Here is a 20,906-nt window from a genome sequence, read left to right on the forward strand (position 1 = left end):
ATATGTCCTATAAAGAATGGATCTTTTCTGTCCCAGATTAGACTTTGTATAGTGGAAAACAAAGAGAAAACAGTAGAAGAAGGGGAAATCCTACCAGCATCTTCAAGAGATACTATAGCATTAACTACATACTGACTATCAGAAAATAAATTAAATACAGAATCTTTAAACATTAAAAAGGCTTGTAATACTGCATTAAGCTCTATCTTTTGAGCTGATTGTTTGGGTACTAAAAATGTAAAAGTTTGATCAGGGGTAACTACTGCTGCTGTACCATTATTTGACCCATCAGTGAATATATTTGGAGCATTCATGATAGGGGTTTTTCTTGTCATTTTTGGAAAAACTACAGGATGCTTAGACCAAAAAGACAACAAAGGATTAGATGGTAAGTGATTATCAAATGAAACATTAGATTTACACATGATTATTGCCCAAGTATTTAACTCATTAGCTAACTCATCAATTTGATCCATAGTATATGGAGTAATAATTTTATTGGGAGAAATTCCAAACACTCCCTTCGCTGCTTTTATTCCTTTGAGTATTAATTGTCCTACAGCCTCAGGATACCTAGTAAGAATAGTGTTAGGAGAATAAGATAAATGTATCCACAATAATGGACCTTCTTGCCAAAATACTCCTGTAGGAATATTTTTTGTTGGTAGTACAATAAATAATAAAGGCAAACTTATATCAATTCTATCCAAATGTATATTTTCCATATATGTTTCAATAATTTTCAATGCCTTTCTTGCTTCAGGAGTTAACATGCGAGGTGAGTTTGGATCTGATGGACCTTTTAGAATATCAAATAAAGGTCCCAACTCTCCTGTTGGTATGCCTAGATAAGGCCTTATCCAATTTATGTCTCCCAATAACTTTTGAAAGTCGTTAAGTGACTTGAGTTGATCTACTCGTATTTGAATTTTTGGTGGACGGACCATGGTTGAGGATAATAGAACTCCTAAATAATTAATTGGAAAATTTAATTGTACTTTATCTATTGCTATCTCTAGATTATAATTTTTTAATAAGTTTGTAAGTGTGGCATAACATTCCAGCAATATGTTTTTATCTTTATGTGCCAATAATACATCATCCATATAGTGAAATATTTGTAGTTCAGGATTTTGATTTCTAAGTGGCTGGATTGCTTTATTAACATATATTTGACACATAGTTGGACTGTTAGCCATCCCTTGAGGGAGTACTTTCCATTCATATCTCTGATCAGGACCTTCATGATTTAATGCAGGGATAGTAAATGCAAAACGTGGACTATCCTCGGGATGAATTGGAATTGAAAAAAAACAATCTTTAATATCTATGGCTAAAACATGCCAGGTTTTTGGCAAAGCAGACAATTGAGGAATCCCTGATTGAGCAGGTCCCATAATAACCATTTCATTATTAATGGCTCTTAAATCTTGCAATAATCTCCATTTACCAGATTTCTTTTTAATAACAAAAATGGGAGTATTATGGGGAGATATGGAAGGTTGTATATGTCCTTCCGCTAATTGTTGTTTGACCAGATCATGGGCTACTTGTATCTTTTCTTTAGTCAGGGGCCACTGAGGAACCCACACTGGTCTTTCTGATTTCCAAGTAATTTTGATTGTCTCAGTGGCCCTTTCTGAAAATCCAACCCATGTCTGTCTGTTCCTTGATCTATTTGAATTGGTGCTGCTATACCTTGTCCTTGTTTTCCTAATCTTTTTTCTTTCCTAAAACCTTGTCTAGCCCTAGTAGTGGGCGCATTAGGATTGATGTTATTTGTTAACGTCAAACCTAATTGATCTAGGACATCTCGTCCCCATAAATTTATAGGAAGATGATCCAATACATAGGGCTGTATAGTTCCCTCACAACCTTCAGGATCCTTCCAATCTAATATCATTGCACTTCTATGGGGATTAGTAGCCACTCCTAGGCCTCGAAGCGTTTGAGTGGCTTGTTGTAATGGCCAATGTTTTGGCCATTCCTTACTAGATATGATGCTAAGGTCTGCACCTGTGTCCAGTAGCCCATTAAAGTCGTGTCCTTGAATATTTAGTTTTAACATTGGGCGAGAATCTAAATTTAAAGACAACATAGCCCAATCTACACCTGTGGAGCCTAATCCCCTGGAACCTCTTTCTACACTATGACTAGGAAATTTATTATGTAGGCTGGGTATTATTAACAACTGTGCTATTCTGTCTCCAGGTGAAATTACTGATATACCTCTTGGAGAACTAGCTATAATTTTTATTTCACCTACATAATCGGGATCAATTACCCCGGGACTTATCATAAGTCCTTTTAATGTAGATGAACTACGTCCCAATAATAAGCCTACTGTCCCTTGGGGAAGAGGTCCTTTTATTCCTGTGGGAATGATTTGAATTCCCATCTCTGGAGTTAGTACTGCTCTGGCAGAGGCGCAGATGTCCAACCCTGCGCTCCCTCGGGTTTGTCTGATGAGGGATTTAATGGACAATGTGTCCTGGGCACTACTCTGATGGTGTTGCTGGGTTCCTCCACTGCCCCGTATATTTGTGGTTGTGGGCCCCGGAGCATTGGGCCCGGCTGTCCGTTTTTTGGCAACGGAGCCTGATGCCTTTCTCCACGGTATCGTGGGTAAATACCTGGTCCTTTTCCGTTTTTTGGTAAGGGAGTACCCTCTATGGTAGTTTGAGAACGGCATTCATTAGCCCAATGTCTCCCTCTACGGCATCGTGGGCAAATACCCGGTATTCTATTTCTTTGATACCTAGTTTTGTTAAATCCTCCTCCTATGGGGCAACTCCTTTTAAAATGTCCTGTTTGTTCACAATCATAGCATGTTTTTGGCCTGGTATCTAAAGCCTGTTGTACTGCAGCTGCCAAGACTTGCCCTTGTTCATTAATATCTCTACATAATTTAATATATGTGTTTAAATCTTCATGTCTCCATGGTCTAATAACCTCTCTGCAGCAACGATTTGCTTGGTCATAAGCCAGTTGTTTTATTAATGGCATTGCTTGTTCCGTATCCCCAAATATTTTGGTAGCCGTTTGAATTAGCCTATCTACAAAGTCAGCGTAAGGTTCATTAGCTCTCTGTATTACCTTAGATAGCTGACCTTGTAAATCTCCATGTCCTTGTAAAGTCTTCCATGCCCTAACTGCGTCTGCAGCAATTTGTGTATATATAGCAGGATCATATTCAATTTGCTGCCGTTGACCCTCATAAGGTCCTTTTCCTAGCAGCATTTCTAAATTTCTTTGAGGGTAACCGGCTGCTGCATTTCTCCTAGCTGTCTCTGCACAAAATTCCTCATTGGCAACCTTCCATAACAAATATTGTCCTCCATTTAGCACAGATTTACACATGCTAGCCCAATCTGCTGGCGTCATGTCCAAGTTAGTAATGGACTCGACCATGCTCACCGTGAAGGGAGCTTGGGGACCATAGGTTGTTACAGCCTCCTTTAACTGCTTCACTGTTTTAAAATCTAAAGCACGATGAATTCGCTGCCCTCCTACCTGTTCAAGTACAGGGCATGCTAATCTTTGAGGTCCTGTCTCAGGATCCCATTTATCAACTACGGGGTTTGAGGGCCACTCAGCTGTCTCTATCGGTGGGGCTGTTGGTTGAATTAAACCCTCTTGTGATAAAACGGAGTTAGTAACAGCCTCCTGTTGTGGCCTTTTTCCTAACAACCCCTTTTCCTTTAAATTTTCTTCCTCTGTCTGACTAGCTGGAGAGACCTTCTCTTTTGCTTGATCTAAAATGTCTTTCACCATGTTCTGAACCTCTAACAATTTACTTAACATCTTTTCAGTTTGTTTTAATCTACTATAAAGATAACGCAACCCAATAAGATAACACAAAACAAAACCGAAACTGAATGAAGCAAAAACAGAATAAAAAATCGTTGTATCAATTTTCTCTTCCTCAGGGCCGACAAACTTCAAACCTTTAGTCAACCATTTTTTCCAGTTTGCCTGAGAAATTTCTAGGGATAGGCAGCTTGAAAGAAAAACAAAATAAATCAAAAGAAGAACACATTGTTTTCTGAAATGGTCACCCATTCTCTCGCCTTCCCTCAGGGGCGAGCAATCTCACTTACCTCCAAGTTTCAGACGTTCCGCGTACGAGCCACCAAATGCCGCAGTCTTTTGCTGGGCACAAATCACGAGTCTCCACACAGCTTGTAGATTCAAACAGCAATTCTTTATTCCCGAACTCACACCGGCTGTCTACAAACACGCTCTGGGGGAATCCACGTTCTCTGCCCAAATCCCCTCTCTCAAATCCACTCCTGCCTAAATCCACCCCGCATGGGCTTCTGTCTCTCAAAATATACTGTCTGACCTAAGCACTCAAGAGGAACTCAGCAGCAGGATACGCCCTATTCTAAAGGGGGAACACCCTACTCTCCTATTATGCTAAACTTCCCTATTCTAAAGGGGGAACACCCTACTCTCCTATTATGCTAAACTTCCCTATTCTAAAGGGGGAACACCCTAAACAGGATCCTGCCCTGGTCCTTGAGCAAGGTCACCTTTCAGAAGTCCTTCCACTAGACAGCATGGGAGTAAGCTGGTAAGGAATTTGTCATACCTACTTGGCTGATGGCTCCCAGCAATATGCATTCACAAGTATTATGGAACAAAAAGAATCAATAGTTATTTATATGTGGTAACTAATAAAAATGAAGGCACACAGAGGTGAAAAAACATTAGACAATGTGACTCTCTTTGATGAAAAAGTAAGTTTAGCCAGGCGTGGTAGCACACACCGATAGTCCCAGTGGCTCGGGAAGCTAAGGCAAGAGGATTTTGAGTTCAAAGTGAGACCCTGTGTCAAAGTAAAATATTTTTAAAAGGAGTTGGGGATGTGGCTCAGTAGTTAAGTGTCCCTGGGTTCAATTCCTAGTACCAAAACAAAACTAAAAACAAACAACAACAACAAAAGAAGCAACTTTTTTTAAAAAGAAGCATTGGGACTGGAGTTGTGGCTCAGTGGTAGAACACTTACCTAGCAGGTATGAGGCACTGGGTTCAATCCTCAGCACCACATAAAATAAATAAAGGTATTGTGTCCACCTACAACTAAAAAAATTTTTAAAAAGCAAAGCATCACACAATGTGACTCTTTTTGACAAAAATGTAAGTTTAAAAAGCTCATTCCAATAACATGTACCATGTCCCAAGTTCCATCTGTAGCACCATGGTGGGCAGGGATGAATTTCAAAAGTAAACTTGAGGAGTTTGACTAAAACTTAAATCTGCTCAAAACCAACAGCCATATTTTAAAGCACCGTGTAATTAAATATGTTTTCAATTACATTATCAAATAAAAGAAGTCAAACATAACTGGATATAATGAATTAGCATGCATTAGCACCCAAATTTATTCAACAGTCTTCAAAAAAGAATCACACACACACACACACACACACACACACACACACACACACACTCACACACTGTTTTCAATGCCTCCAGATTCAACAGTCACAGCCTCAAATTAACATCTTTTCATGAAGTGCTCAAAAGGAATTTTTCTTTACTAACCAGAATTTTTTTTTCAGATATCTTCAAATATTTGATTCAACAATCAGCAGAAGTTTCCCTCAAAGGAAGTATGAACAGAATGGGTGGGAGAAAGAAAAGGAAAAGCTCTCTCCAAACAAACTGACAAGAAGTTCATTCATGACCTGCCTGAAAACTGACAGCTATTCTGGGACACATGAGTGAAGTCAATATTTTGAGTCAGCCCTGAGGTCACCATTTTGGGTGATGTTGGAACTCCCCAGACTGCCTGGAGTGTGCCTCCGCCCTGGAAAAGGAAAAGGGATACAGATAACTGTAGAAGTTCCAGGGCTAGAAAAAAAAAAAAAAAAATGCTTCTTCTGGCAATGATCAAGATTACAAAGATTGCTGTGCAGAATGACACACCACTTGGAGGGTATTTCACAGAATGACATAAAGGAGAAGACTCTGCCCTGTGGAATAAAAATTAACATGAGATTCTGTACTCTCACTTTCAAAAGTACAGAAGAAAATGTTGCTAGAGAAGCTTGAATTAATTAGCAAGTCAATCACTAGAGATTTGAAAATTTAATGTCTATATCTCAGCTTTTGATATTTTTGACTTTTATTTTATCATACTCCTATGGCTTAATGCTTGAAGACAGAAGCAAATGAGAAGAGCAGACTGTCATAACTTCCTTATTAGCAGCCAACTCTTCTGATTTCCTCAGGATTTCAAAACCCATTGTTAAACATTCAGCATTCAACTTGCTGGAGAATTATACAGGGAATATTTATTTAAAAAAAAAAACTACCTTGTTACCTTAGAGCTAATTTTTTTCTCCTTTTTTAATATTTTTTTAAATATTTTTAAAAATATTTATTTTATTTATTTGTATGTGGTGCTGAGAATCAAAACCAGTGTGTCACGCATGCTAAGCAAGTGTGCTACCACTGAACCATAAGTCCAGCCCTTTTTTCTTCTTTTTATGCCTAAATAACATCCATCCTTTGGAATAAGAATTTTTTAAAAGGCCGAAGTGAGGAAGAATGGCAAAGCACTAGAAAAACAAGAGAGTAAACTTTTATTTAGAGGCTAAATGCAGTTTTAGTCATTTGGTTTCCATTCATTTCTATAATTTCTATGATTGATAAAATTATTTAGGTCTCTAGAAAATTTGAGTTTTTTGCTTAAAAAAAACTATAAAACAATGCCATCCTATATCAGTCCTTTAATAAAATAGATAATTTGCAGACTTCCTCAAGCAGCTTTTTACCTTAGACATCACTTCTGCTCAGTTGTACTTCCTAAAACAAATTTGCTTCAAAGAAAAATTTCCCAATAGAGCTTATTTATTTGTGTAAAATTTGACAGGTCTGAGGAAAAAAAACTCTTTGATCATGCATTAAACAGTAAGTCCTGGGTACCTCCTATGTCCAATGCTGAAAATACAGCAGTAAATAAGAGAGATGAGATCTTTGCTTTTCAATGAAAATAAATAATAAATAATTATATAAGCAATAAGATATTTTCAGAGAGTCTCAAACACTATAAAATGTATTTGAGGGAAAATAATGATGAGGTAGTAAGATAGCTACTGATTCCATGATTCACCTAATAGTGTAGTGAAAAAAAAATGTCTTTCCACAAATTGGAGCTGCTAATATTCAGATATTAACATCTTTGACATCTGAATGTGTATTTTAGTCAATGGGGAAATATATTTGTAATTGGTATTATGTTTTAACACCCGTGACACCCTTATATTTATAGTCAACTGATGGACAAAGGTGCCAAGAAACATCAATAAAAAAGAGTCTTTTCAACAAATGGTGCTGGAATAATTGGATATTCCTATGCAAAACAATTCATTTGGAATCCTGCTTTAGAATAATAAAAAAAAACTAGATGAAATCTCAGACATTTTAAAATATTAGAGGTAAAACTATGAAACTCTTAGAAGAAAACAGGAATAAATCTTCATGACTTGGGTTAGACTGGTTTAGGAAATCAAAAGCTTAGTGATAAAAGAAAGATGTGACATGTTGGACAACGTCAAAATTAAAATTTCTGTGCTTCAAAAACACTATTAAAAAACTAAAAAGATACCATTAAAAAACTGAAAAGATACTTGCTTATCACACACTGGATAAAAGACTTTTATCCAAAGTAATAAAAACAAATACAAAAAAAAAGCAACAGTTTTACTTAATAGAAAGCCTAATTAAAAATGGGCAAAGGACTAGAAGAACAGACATTTCTCTAACAGGAATATAATAATAAGCCCAAAAAAAGATACTCAGCTTACTTAGTCAACAGGTAAACACACACCAAAACCATAATGAAAAATGACTTCACGCTCACCAGGATGGCTATTATAAAAAAGAGAACAAGTGTCTCTAAGGAAGTAGAGAAAGTGGAACCCTAATATATCGCCATGGGAAGGCAAAACAGTCCAATGACGTTTGAAAACAGTTTGGTAGCTTTCAGAGAAGTTAAATGTAGATTACCATATGACCCAGAAATGTTACTCCTAAGTACCTATCTAAGAAATATGAAAATATATACCCACACAGACTTGTACACAAATGTTCACAGTAGCACTGTTCACAGTAGCCAAATAACCCATATGTGTGCAAAATGCAAAATGAGGAATGAACAAAATACTTATCCATTAAACAAATACTACTCAGCAACAGAAAGAAGTAAAGGTTGATTGGGGATTTTATAGTTACATGTATATATGAAATATAAAAAGAGGAAATAAATACACACAAAAAAATTAACGTTTGTACCTATAAAGTACAAATGGGGATAGACTAATACAAACATTAGATTTCTATTTAGGGAGATCAAAATACTCTGGAATTAGACTCTAGCAATGATATGAAAGTTTAAAAACATGATAAAATTCATTCAACTGTACATTTAACATAGGTGAATCTTATTGTAAAATTTTAACTATTAATACTGTTTTAAAAAGTGATGAATCTGGCCAGGCGTGCCTGTAATCCCAGCAGCTCAGGAGGCTGAAGCAGGAGGATCATGAGTTCAAAGCCAGCCTCAGCAACAGTGAGGTACTAAGCAACTCAGTGAGACCCTGTCTCTAAATAAATACAAAAATGGGCTCGGGAAATGGCTCAGTATTAAGTGCTTCTGAGTTCAATGCCTGACACAAAAAAAAAAAAAAAAAAAAGAAGAAGAAAAAAAGTAATAAATCTGTTAGATAGAAAAGCAGCTGCAACACTGAACAGAAATGCATGTTTATGATAAAGACCAATTTTCCAAATTAATAAAAAATAAACAGATTTAGAGCTAGAGATGTGTAGCTCAGTGCAGTGCACTTGCCTGTCATGCTCTAGGATCTGAGTTCTATCCCCAGCAGCAATATTACAACATCACCACCACCACCACCACCACCACCACCACCACCACTACCACATGCATACATACACACACACAGAGAGAAAAAAATAGAAATAAAAAAGATTATATTTGGGCTGGGCATATAGCTCTGTGGTAGAGCACTTGTGGATTATTCAAAATACCCTGGATTCAATCCCCAGCACTGCAAATTAAGTTAATAAATAAACAGATGTGTTAATAATATAATAGATCAAGAATAAGAATAGATAATACAAAACAACAAAAAATAATAAGTACGTAAAAAAAATTCGCCAAAAGAATATAAACATAAATTAAACAAAATAACTGTTTGACTTGTCAGATTAAAAAGACAGTATCAAATTTGGTTCAAAGATATAAGCTGTATCAATATATTCCTACTTGATAAATATATAAGGAAGTCCTAAAAATATTTTTTTGACTTCTAAATTTCATATTTAGAAATTCATTAAAGAGTCATTTAAATATAAACTAAAACTAACCAGAATGTTCAGCATGTTCAAAGTTTTTAAAGTAGTAAGGCAGCAAAATGCCTAACATAATAGGAGACAGATTGAGTAAATTATGACTTTATGTATTTATACACACACACATACATTATAGTTCCTAATTTCCTGGGTAATAGATTTAGATAATTTTTATTTTCTTTTTGCCTCTTAGTTTTCTTTTCTTTTTCATACTCTCATCAATAGACACACATGATTTACATAATGTTTTAAAGATTTTTTTTTTAACAAAGCAGTTTGGAAATAAACCATTAATCTTCACATGGAAAAGCTTAGTTAGGAGTGTTCACATTCTCTCTTAATTAACTTTATGTTTACATTTTCAACTCATACACACAAAGGAATTTTAGTTCATAAAATCCAAGAACATTTCAATTAGAAAAGCTCTTCCTTGCATTTTTAAGCATTAACTTTCTGGGAACCTGATGAAGGGATGATTTACTTTATAAACTTCTAAAATGTTTTTAAATGCTCTTAAAAGCATAACTGTATTGATTTGCTTTATAAACATCAAAAGTTCTTTGAACTACTCTAAAAGAATAACTGTATTGACAAAGGCAAGAAACAAAGGTCCCTAAATCCAATGTGTTTCAAATCACAAACTACTAAAAATTTAATCATATATATAGATAAATAGATGTATTCTGAAATCACAATCCATAGACATGAGAAAGTATAATTAATTTACACAGAACTATACAAAAAAAAAAAAGTCTTGTACATAACATGAGATGCAAATACCTTCTAGAAATGAATGAAAAGCATCAGAAAAGTATATCCAGAACAAAACAGGATAAGATTTGTTTCACTGGGATTGATATTTATTTATTTATTGAATTATCACCACCACAGAAACAGAGAAGCAAAATCTTCCTTCTTCCTTGAGTAAGTCTACTGGTTCTGCTAAAATCCTGCACAAAGAATACAGGCCTTTTGAAAGCACCCACTGCTTTATCAATGCTGGTTTGTTTTCTCCTACTGATGAGAAGGAAATGGTCCTGAAAGCATCTAACATTTTAAAACAAAAACGCTTTACTGAAAATGTAAAAAAAAAAAAAAAAAAGAAAGAAAGAAAGAAAAAGAAAAAAATCCAATCCAATGTTAAGTATTGAAGAATGGGTAAGTCAAATCAAAGACCAAAGTGCACAGCAAAGAAGTCTTACTTTAAAGGATTGTGAGGGTTTAGTTTCAGCAAAACATTGAAAATAAAATACTAACTGCAGGAATGTTAGTTAATTAGTGATAAATAAATGGGGCTAAACGATTTCTGAGGTGCTTACCAGTTCTCTAACTACATAATTCAGGATCAGGAGATTACAGATTATATCAGGAGAAACATTTTCATATAAAAAATCCTTAGTATAAATTTATGTTCTATTAACAAGGAAGGGAGACTATTTTTGTTCTTAACTTTATAATTTACAGGACTGTTGCAATAGTAGAAAACTGTAGACATAACGCTTGAAGACAAAATTCACCAAAAGGAGGGAGTTAAAGGAGGTTATTTTAGAGTCCATCTGAGTGTTTTAATTGCAATGAGATGCAAACTGTATGGCTCAGAGACTAGAAAGCCACTTATTCTCTATTAAATACAAAGTCTTGTAATGTGCAGAAAACACTCCACAGCATCTTTCTTGACAGAGAACTAACACTGTCAGTCCACCCACAGCCTAAACTTGGCCATTCTGAAGAAGTAGCTAAGTGTGGTAGCAAGATATTTCAAAAAAGAATCTGACCTCTGACCTTCTCTAGGATGGGCCTGGTGGGCAAAAGGTGACATCCGCACTGTATCTGGCATATAGAAGTAGGACCTTCTCCTATTTTTAAAGGACATATTTCACAAGCATACCATTAACCTGTATTTCTAAGCAAAGAGTCTTTGGCAGGTCCAGGTAATATATATTTTCCTTTCCCAGGGAGACTGGCAGTCTATCTTTTTTGGAAAATACATATTGTGGAGAAAATTGGGCAATGATCAGTCTGTTAGTAACATCCGCTTCCTTTAGAAAAGGAAAATATGTTGCAAGGGCAGGATTTTCCCAAATGTCACAATAACAAAAGTTAAAATGTAAGCCAATATATAATCCATTTAATATCCACACCCATAATTATCTTTTTATGTATTTCCTCTTACTTAATTATTCACCTTCCCATAGTTTAGCTATAAGCCTGATATAAACCATCCTTTCTTTACATGTATGGTGCTTCCGGTTTACAAAATACCTTCAAAGAGATGATTTCCTTTGTCTATTCAACAATGTGAGAGGTAAATATTATGGTTCTTTGACAAATGGCAAAACTGAGGCTGGCAAACATAAGTAAGTCACCTGCCCAAGGGTCACCTAGTAAGTATGAGAGCCTGAATCTGAGCCAGCAGATTTTTTTTTTTTTTTTTTTGGAAGCAGCTTTCAGAATAAACTAATGTTAATTAATAAGATATTTTAAATGGCCTTGTGGTAGATAGAGTAATCCTCCACCTGCTGGCCAAGGTATCCAAATCCTAATTCACAGAAACTTTCTCTTGACTAAGTGACATTACATGGCAAAAAAAAAAGACTTTGCAGGTTTATCAAATTAAGAAACTTAAAATGAAAGATTATTCTGGATTATCTGTGTGGCCCCAAGAGGGAGATGGATGATTCCATGTTAGAGTGATGCAGTACAAGAAAGACTCTGGAGTCACTGCTGGCTTTGATGATGGGAGGAAGGGGACACCAGCTATGGGACACTGGTGGCCTCTAGGACATGGAAAAGGAAAGGAACAAAGTCTCCCACTACAGCCTGCAGAAGATATGCAGCATTATGAACAACTGATTTTCGCCCAGTGACACCCATCTTGGACCTCCGACTTCCAGAACTGAAGATAACAAATTTGTGTTGTTTTTAGACATCTAGGGGATGGGAGTGTAGCTCAGTGGTAGAGCATATGCTTTCCATGTGCAAAGCCATAAATTCAACTCCCAGCACCAAAAAAGAAAAGACACTGAGTTTGTACTAATTTATGACAAAAGCAATAGGAAACGAAGACAAGCACATACACAAAACTGAGATTAGACTGCCCTAGTCTGCTACATGAATAGTGTCCATATTGTTTGTTTTATATAACAGCCCAATATAGTTTCAGAATACATTTACTTCCAAAAATATATAGATCATTAATTCCTAAACTAAATCATATGCTAATCTGTGGCTTCAGTTCTGTTTCCATGTTCAAATTCAGAAAAATTGTGATTTTTCTACAGATCAGTCATTTTAGTCTAAAACAACAACAACAAAATCATGCCCCAAAATGATCTTTTTGTTTTCACTAATTCTATAATGCCTCAAAATTCTAATTATTATGACTATTTTGGGGGAAAAATCAGTTTTCAGATATTATATAGACCTTGATTAAAAGTCTACAAATTATGAGGATTTACTGGATAAAAGGGTTTAAATTCCAAGAAGGCAACTGCTGTGATATTTCAGTCATTGCATAAACATGTAAAATAGGAAACCAGGCCTTTTTCTTTCTTTCTTTTTTTTTTTTTTTTTGCATCCCAGTTGTGGTTTTGTTTACATAATATGTCATGAAAATCAGAGAGAAAAAGAAAAACCCAAAAGATAAGTAAGTGGCAAGTCAGAAGAGCTTAAAAGAAAACTAACAAAAATATTTCAAAGCCAAATTTCACAAATCCAGATGATAATAAACTTTACACTGAAGTTTCCATTTTTTTATGCTTGCTAAAATATAAACATTATTCAGAAAGCAAAGCTGCAAGTAAGCTTGCCATCTTGGATTGAACTCCAGAGGTGGGGGCAGTGTCTAACAGTATGTTTCTATTTATGAGTTGTTTTTTTCTTAAGGATGCATACATGTATAAAAAATTCTAGAAGGATAAATTGCTGTGATAAGAGACGTTGCCTCTGAGTAAGCTGATTTAAGAATCCTATTTTTCATCTTATCCCCTTTTGGACAGACTGAAATTTTTATTATCATGTACATATTTTATTTTTTCAATAAATACAATATGATCTGAAGCCAAATTTCAAACAACAACAACAAATTATCTTGAAATATACAAAATTCATGTTATTGAAAACAGAAATATATCAAAACATTTCATCTTATCAAAATTGAACTGCATTTCATTTTATTAATATTCATATTGTATTAGAAGATAAATGCTCTGACCCAGAATATTCTGAATAAGAGGTATTTTTCTATTTGTGATAAAACTGCCTGTTTATAAAACTCTGGAGGTTTTCCAAGTTTTTGTCACATGAAAAAAAAATAGAGTTTAATGTTGATAATTTCAAATGGAAAAGAACCATCGTGACTTGGTTCCTCTTAACAGGATTAATGACTGATCGTCATTTGGCACTCATCCCTCACATGGAATGGAACAGTCTACATCATGATTCCTGTTTCACTGATATAATTCCCAGAAATAATATATTTTTGAACCAGGAGGAAACAACAATATGGAAAAAATGAATTAATTTTATTCAGGGTTATCTTAAAACATTCTACTCAAGGCAACAAATCAAAAATAATTTAAAAAATTGTATAAAACCATTACACTAGGACTAGGGATAAGATTTAGTGGTAGATGGAGTGGGGGCAACTATTAGACTAGAAGAAATGTCACACTATTTATTTGAGGATTCACCAAATTCATATAAATATAAATATGTCAGCATACACACACATATATACATACATACATACACTTTCATACATCAATATAAACGTACAAAGAATTATGGATATTTAGTTTCAATGATATAAATTAAAACTTAAATTATGCAATTTTTCTCCCTACTATCACAATCCTGACTCGGAAATTTTTTCCTGAAGATAAAATTATCCTATTCCCAGAAAGACAACATATAATTTTCCCAGTGAATTCTGAATAAGAGGGATTTTTGTTTGTTTGTTTTGAGTCACCTAAATCTACTTGAATATAAAAGATTCCTCAGCTGGTTTCTGTAGCACAGCCCAAGGCTTGGATGAAGTCATGATCAGGGAGCTAATCTTCCATAATGATCAGTAAGTCATGCTTCAATCTGGCTGACAGAGAAATGACAAAAAGCTTTCTGGACCTATGATCTCCTTCTTCTTAGAAGAAATGCAAAACCACATTAATAAATGTCCCTTAAATTTCTGCACCAACACTATCAATTTAAATTGGAAGACATCTAAAGCAACGGAAATGATATATTTTTTAATTAATTTATTTATTTTTAATTAGGTATATGTGACAGCAGAATGCATTTTGATTCATTGTACACAATTGCAGCACAACTTTTCATTTCAGTGGTTATAAAGGATGTAGCATCACACCATACATGCAGTCATACATGTACCTAGGGTAATGATGGACATCTCATTCTACCATCTTTCCTGCCCCCATGTACCCTCCCCTTTGCCCAATCACAGTTCCTCCATTTTTCACATGCCTCCCCTCCCCGCTTTATGGATCAGCATCCATTTATCAGAGAGAATATATTCGGCCTTTGGTTTTTGGGGATTCACTTATTCACTTAGCATTATATTCTCCAACACCATCCATTTACCTGCAAATGCTATAATTTTATTCCCTTTTAATGCTGAGCAATATTCCATTTTGTGTCTGTGTGTGTGTGTGTGTGTGTGTGTGTGTATGTGTGTATATATCACAGTTTCTTTATTCATTCATCTATTGAGGGGCATTTAGGTTGCTTACACAGTTTAGCTATTATGAATTGAACTGCTATAAAGATTGATGTGGCTACATTACTACAGTATGCTGATTTTAAGTTCTTTGGGTATAGACCGAGGAGTGGGATAGCTGAGTCAAATGGTGGTTCTATTCCAAGTTTTCTAAGTAATCTCCATACTGCTTTCCAGATTGATTGCACCAATTTGCAATGCCACCAGCAGTGTATGAATGTGCCTTTTCCTATACATCCTCATCAACACTTATTATTGTCTGTATTCTTTTTATTTGTATGTGGTGCTGAGGATCGAACCCAGCGCCACGTGCATGCCAGGTGAGCGCGCTACCGCTTGAGCCACATCCCCAGCCCCTATTGTCTGTATTCTTGGTAACTGCCATCTGACTAGCATGAAATGAAATCTTGAAGTAGTTTTAATTTACATTTCTCTAATTACTAGAGATGTTGAACATTTTTTCATATATTTCTTGATCAAATGTATATCTTCTTCTGACAAATGTCTGTCCTTAGCCCATTTATTAATTGGGTTGTTTGTTTTGGTTGTTGTTGTTGTTGTTAAATTTTTTTGAGTTCTTTATACATCCTAGATAAGAGGATGTGTGTGTGGCAAAAATTTGTCCCAAAACGTAGGCTCTCTCTTCACCTCATTGATTGTTTCTTTTGCTGAGAAGAAGCTTTTTAGTTTGAGTCCAGAAATGATATATTTTTAATGCTTTCTTATGCCACAAAATTATGGAGGAAATCATACACAAATTATTTGTTCTTATACAACTATCCCTCAGGGTCTGTGGTGATTATATTCATTACTTTATTAACACAACGAATATTACTTTAAAAAAACATTTTTTAAAAAAACAAATAATGTAAATTAAGAGAATGGGCCACAGTATAAACATTTACCTGTTGCATCAAATTCAATTGGTTGGCACCGACGGCTAGAAGACCAGTCACATTTGAGCACTTGCCCTCCTTCTACAATCCCAGGCTGGGTAGTGTTTGCTTTGGGAGCTCCCACCAGAAGAAACATCCTACTAAAATACAAAAGGGATGGACAGTATTTTAATTGACGCCAACCATCAGCAATATCTTATAATTTATGAGGAGGAACCATTCTCTTGATATTATCCAAAACTACTTTTAAAAACTACTCACAGAGGGCATAATTTTCCTTGTTCATTTGGTATTCTCTTACATACATGTACTATTTGGTCTACTTCATCTAAAAAATATCACATGATAACTTCAGGGCTACATTCATTTAAAAATGCACATTGGTCAAATTGTACACTTTAAATATGTACAAATTATTGTATGTCACATATCTCAATAAAGTTGTTTCAAAACGTATGCTACCTAAAGTCAAGGAAGTTTTATGTCAATTTGTGTGATCTGATATTCATTTTTTAAATTTAAATTTAATTTTAATGGTATATAAAAATTGTGTATATTTATGAGGCACTGTGATATATTTTGATACAAGTATACTTTATGTAATATTTAAATCAGAGTGAACATATTTATCTCCACAAGCATTTTATTATTTCTGTTAGGTGAAAACATGCACAATTGTTTCTTCTAGCTTTTTGAAGTACAGAGTACATTGTTATCTATAGTCACCTACAGTGCAACAGAACACCAGAACTTCCTACACCTAACTGTAATTTAGTGCCCTGTTAGGTACTATATCCTGAATGCAGAGCAAAATAAATATGTCTAAATAAATTGTTACAAAGTATGATAATTATAAGCACTACCATTTTTCCATTTTTTAAAAAATCATCTTTGTTTAGAACTATTGTATCTCGATCATTTCATTTAATAGTGACTGATAAATTTCTCTTCACAAGAGTAATCTAGTGGCTTTCTGGTCAAAGATTATGACTACTATTTCATTTTTTATTAGCGTAAAATAAATTGAAGACAAAATAGTCAGTAGCCAAAAATCTTAAGTATAAGAAATGCTGTCTTTTGTTGTGTTTTATTCATTCAAAAAAGGTGTGAAAGAGCATCTCCTCTACATAAAGGCAGAACTAGGGACACCTGCTTTCAGTGGGGTGCACATTTCCCTGGAGGCAAGAAGCTAGCCAACAACGAAACAAATCACTCATATTATAATGAAGAGAGCCAACAACTGGCCAAGAAAGATGATTTGGGAATAGGGAGAGGAGATCTTCAGATAAAGGAAAGTTCTCTCTAAGGGATGAAGGAGAGCAGAGTTCCTTTAGAGGAAGGAATTTTCTCTAGGGACGCTGTCTTTAAAGAATAGGGAAGAGAGGCCTCCTTAAGAAAAAGCAGTCAGGGAAATGATCTTCCAGAAACTCACAGTAAATTGAGGTAAACAAGGGGCTGGGGTTGTGGCTCAGTGGCAGAGCAGTCGCCTAACACATGCAAGGTCCTGGATTCCATCCTCAGCACTACATAAAAATAAATAAAGGTATTGTGTCCAACTACAACTAAAAAGTAAAATGTTTTTTTTTTTTTTTAAATGGGTAAACAAGATTCTGAAGTGGGCCTTCAGGAGCATCTGAGTGACGGGAAGAGCAGAGAAGAAATGTGGGATGAGGGAGTGAGAGGAAGTGGCTAATGGGGGAACCCCAAGTAAGACAGAAAGATCCCAGGCAGGAAAGAATTTAGTCTGCAGGAGTTACAGGAGAAAAGGTGTGGCTGAAGTAAGAGCAAGCTGGGAGTGGCACAGAAAAACAGTTTGGGAGTCTGGCACAAATCATTTGAAACCTTAAGAAAACTAAATTTCATACAACTTTGGGGAAAGCATTAAGAAGGGAATACAGCTAGGCATGGTGGTACACTCTGGTATTCCCAGCTACTCAGCAGGCTGAGGCAAGAGATCACAAGTTTGAGGTCCAATCTGTGGCTATGTAGGGAGACCCTGTCTCAAAAAAAAAAAAAAAAAAAAAAGAAAGAAAGAAAGAAAAAGAAAAAGAGAAAGAAAGAGAAGAATAATCTGGGCACGGTGGCACACGCCTATAATCCCAGAGGCTCAGGAGGATCTCAAGTTCAAAGCCAGCCTCAGCAAAAGCAAGGGCCTAAACAACTCTGTGAGACCCTATCTCTAAATAAAATACAAAATAGGGCTGGGGATGTGGCTCAGAGGTCGAATGCTCCCCAAATTCAATCCCCAGTACCAAAAATAAAGACAAAAATAGGACAAGGAAAGCAAGAGATCTGCAACAGTGCCAGGAGGTGACAGTGACCTGCAGTAGGAAGGTGGGTGGAGAGAGGAAGGTGGGCAGATTGAAGAAATCTGCAGTAGAATAAACAGGGAGAGTTGGTGGCCCTGAAGATGGGAGAAAGGGATCTTTCTTGCATGCATGGATGCGAGGGAAGCTTATAGAGTCTAGGAGTGGAAGGCAGATTAAGTATTTACAGGAAACCATGAATTTAGCTCAGTATGTCAACTTGAGAGGTCTGAGACACCTAATTGGTAGCCTGGAGCTCTGAGGAGAGCTCTGCCTGAGAAATAGTGTGCTGAGAGTATCAGATCATAAAACAGATGAGTTCACCCCGGAGCAGCTTTAGAGAGAAGTCATCCTAGGAGAACACTCCAAAGAGGAACCACTCTCAGGAATTCAGAGGAGAAAGAGGATACAGTGGAGACTCTCAGTCTTCTAAAGAAATTGACTGAGATGCAGAGGAAGAAAAAACAGGATATGGGTAGACACAGCACTAAGTAAATGCTATGTCATTATCATTCATTTCCTTAAATGCTAAGTATATTTACAATTGTTTTCCCCTTTTGTGAAATTATGAGCAAATCTATATTTTAAATGTGAAATGCACTCATTTTAATTTTCTTAAATCAATTTCAATTTCATTTATTCTGGGCAGGAGCTACCGAATTTCATCTATACTAGATAAATAACTGGCTGTGTGAATTACTAGTTATAAGCATCTTCCTGTCTGACACTTATCTTGAAACCTACAAATTGAAAATAAAAATGAAACTCACAAGCAAACCACGCCCTGTTTAATAAAGCTTTATGCAGTCATATTTGGCATCAATAATACACATTGGGTCTCTTCCATTATAACAAAATAATTCTGGGTAGGAAATCAACTTAGTTTTCATTCAGTAAGAATCTTTCATAAGTAAAAAAAAAAATTAGGATTGAGTAAATGAACTGCCACCTACTCCTATTCCTGACCCTTACCGTACCACAACCTCCTTATTCTTTTTCTAGAGCAGAGCTGATTTACATAGCCAAATTACATATGTATGTAAATTTACATTTATGTAAATATATAAATTACATGTATAATGTTCTTTTCTTTCAGTACGTCAAAACTTTGACCACAGGGCTGGTGATGTAACTCAGTAAGAGAGTACTTGCCTAGCATGAAAGTCTAGTGCTAGGTTATAGCTCCACCACCATTAAAGAAAAAATGATCTCAAAAATCTCAAAACTGTACATCATCTGAATTAAATATTTTTTCCTGTATATCTTGATGAAAAATAACATTTCACACAAGTGTGCATTTCAAGGGCTATACCTTGAAAAGGGCTTGGGTCATTTATGCAATAGTCCTAAGAAGGATAATACATAGGTATCGACATGTTTTGAGTGTTGTGGACCATACCAGGCTCCAGGGGTTAGGACTAGTTCACAGAATCTGCCTTGACACCTACATTCAAATTCATTTCTAGATTGGTATCAATTATCACTTAATAGAACCATTTATAATGTTTTGTCAAAACTATTGTTCCCACCTTATGATAAATTGCTTCTTCGAATATAGGGGGCTCTAATTCACCCTTATGCCTGCCATACATGTAAGAACTCCAGAAAAGTTCATAATGGAGTAACAAGCAAATTTAATAATTATAGTTCTCAAAGTAATGACATATTTTTAAAAAGTAATTTTCCAGTATGCTCTAATATCCCTAGGATGTAGAAATCATCCTCTACTAAATGTCCAACCATTTAATTATCCTTAAAACAATTTCCCTATTCAAAAATTTTATTCAAAGACAGATACAGTGGTGGGAGCAGTGACACATGTCTATATTCCCAGCAGCTCAGGAGGCTGAGGCAGGAGGATCAAGAGTTCAAAGCCAGCTTCAGCAAAAGCAAGGTGCTAAGCAACTCAATGATACCCTAAATAAAATATAAAATAGGGCTGGGGATTTGGCTCAGTGGTAAAGTGACCCTGAGTTCAATCCCTGGTACACCGCCCCCCCACCCCCCACCCCCCAAAAAAAGACAGGTATGGTGATGCATGCCCGTAATCCCAGCAACTCAGAGGGCTAAGCCAGGAGGATGAAAGTTGGAGGCCAGTTTCAGCAACTTAGCAAAGTCCTAAGCAATTTAAGAGATCTTATTTCAAAATAAAAACTAGAAAAATCACTGGGGGATTTAGCACAGTGGTAAAGCACCCCAGGTTCAATTCCCAGTACCCAAAACCAAAACAAACTAAACTCTATTCAATTTTGGACTCTAGATATCTTCTTTACTTGGCACCATGAGACAGAAAGAGCTGGGAAGATTTTAAGCCTTCAGCAAAGACAGAAGAAAGGACGCAGTAGGAGAGTCCTCGGAATGAAAACAGCACTGTGTTGGCAGCACATAGCTTGAGTTCCTTGAATAAGACCACAAACAAGGCTGCCGCTTTTCATCAGACCATTTGCACATTATAAGCATGAAATGACAGTAATTAGATGTACTAATATGGATGCTCACCCAGCTTTCCTAAACATACCTTCATGTGTAGTCTTGTATACTGGTGAAATACACAAAAAATAGTAGAATATTATAAAAGGAATGTGAGAG

General features: G+C 35.7%; 1 protein-coding gene across 2 annotated transcripts in view; it reads right to left on the minus strand.

Moving 5' to 3' along the window:
• The window catches only part of Itgav (integrin subunit alpha V), a 93,715-nt gene that overhangs the window by 65,554 nt on the left and 7,255 nt on the right, over positions 1–20,906 (minus strand). For both annotated transcript variants that reach the window (XM_076866883.1, XM_076866882.1), the window contains exon 2: positions 16,021–16,151. In XM_076866883.1, the coding sequence (XP_076722998.1) occupies positions 16,021–16,151 (131 nt within the window). The remainder of the gene's footprint in view (positions 1–16,020; positions 16,152–20,906) is intronic.

Source organism: Callospermophilus lateralis, chromosome 9, assembly GCF_048772815.1.
Source record: "Callospermophilus lateralis isolate mCalLat2 chromosome 9, mCalLat2.hap1, whole genome shotgun sequence".
Lineage (NCBI taxonomy): Eukaryota > Metazoa > Chordata > Mammalia > Rodentia > Sciuridae > Callospermophilus > Callospermophilus lateralis.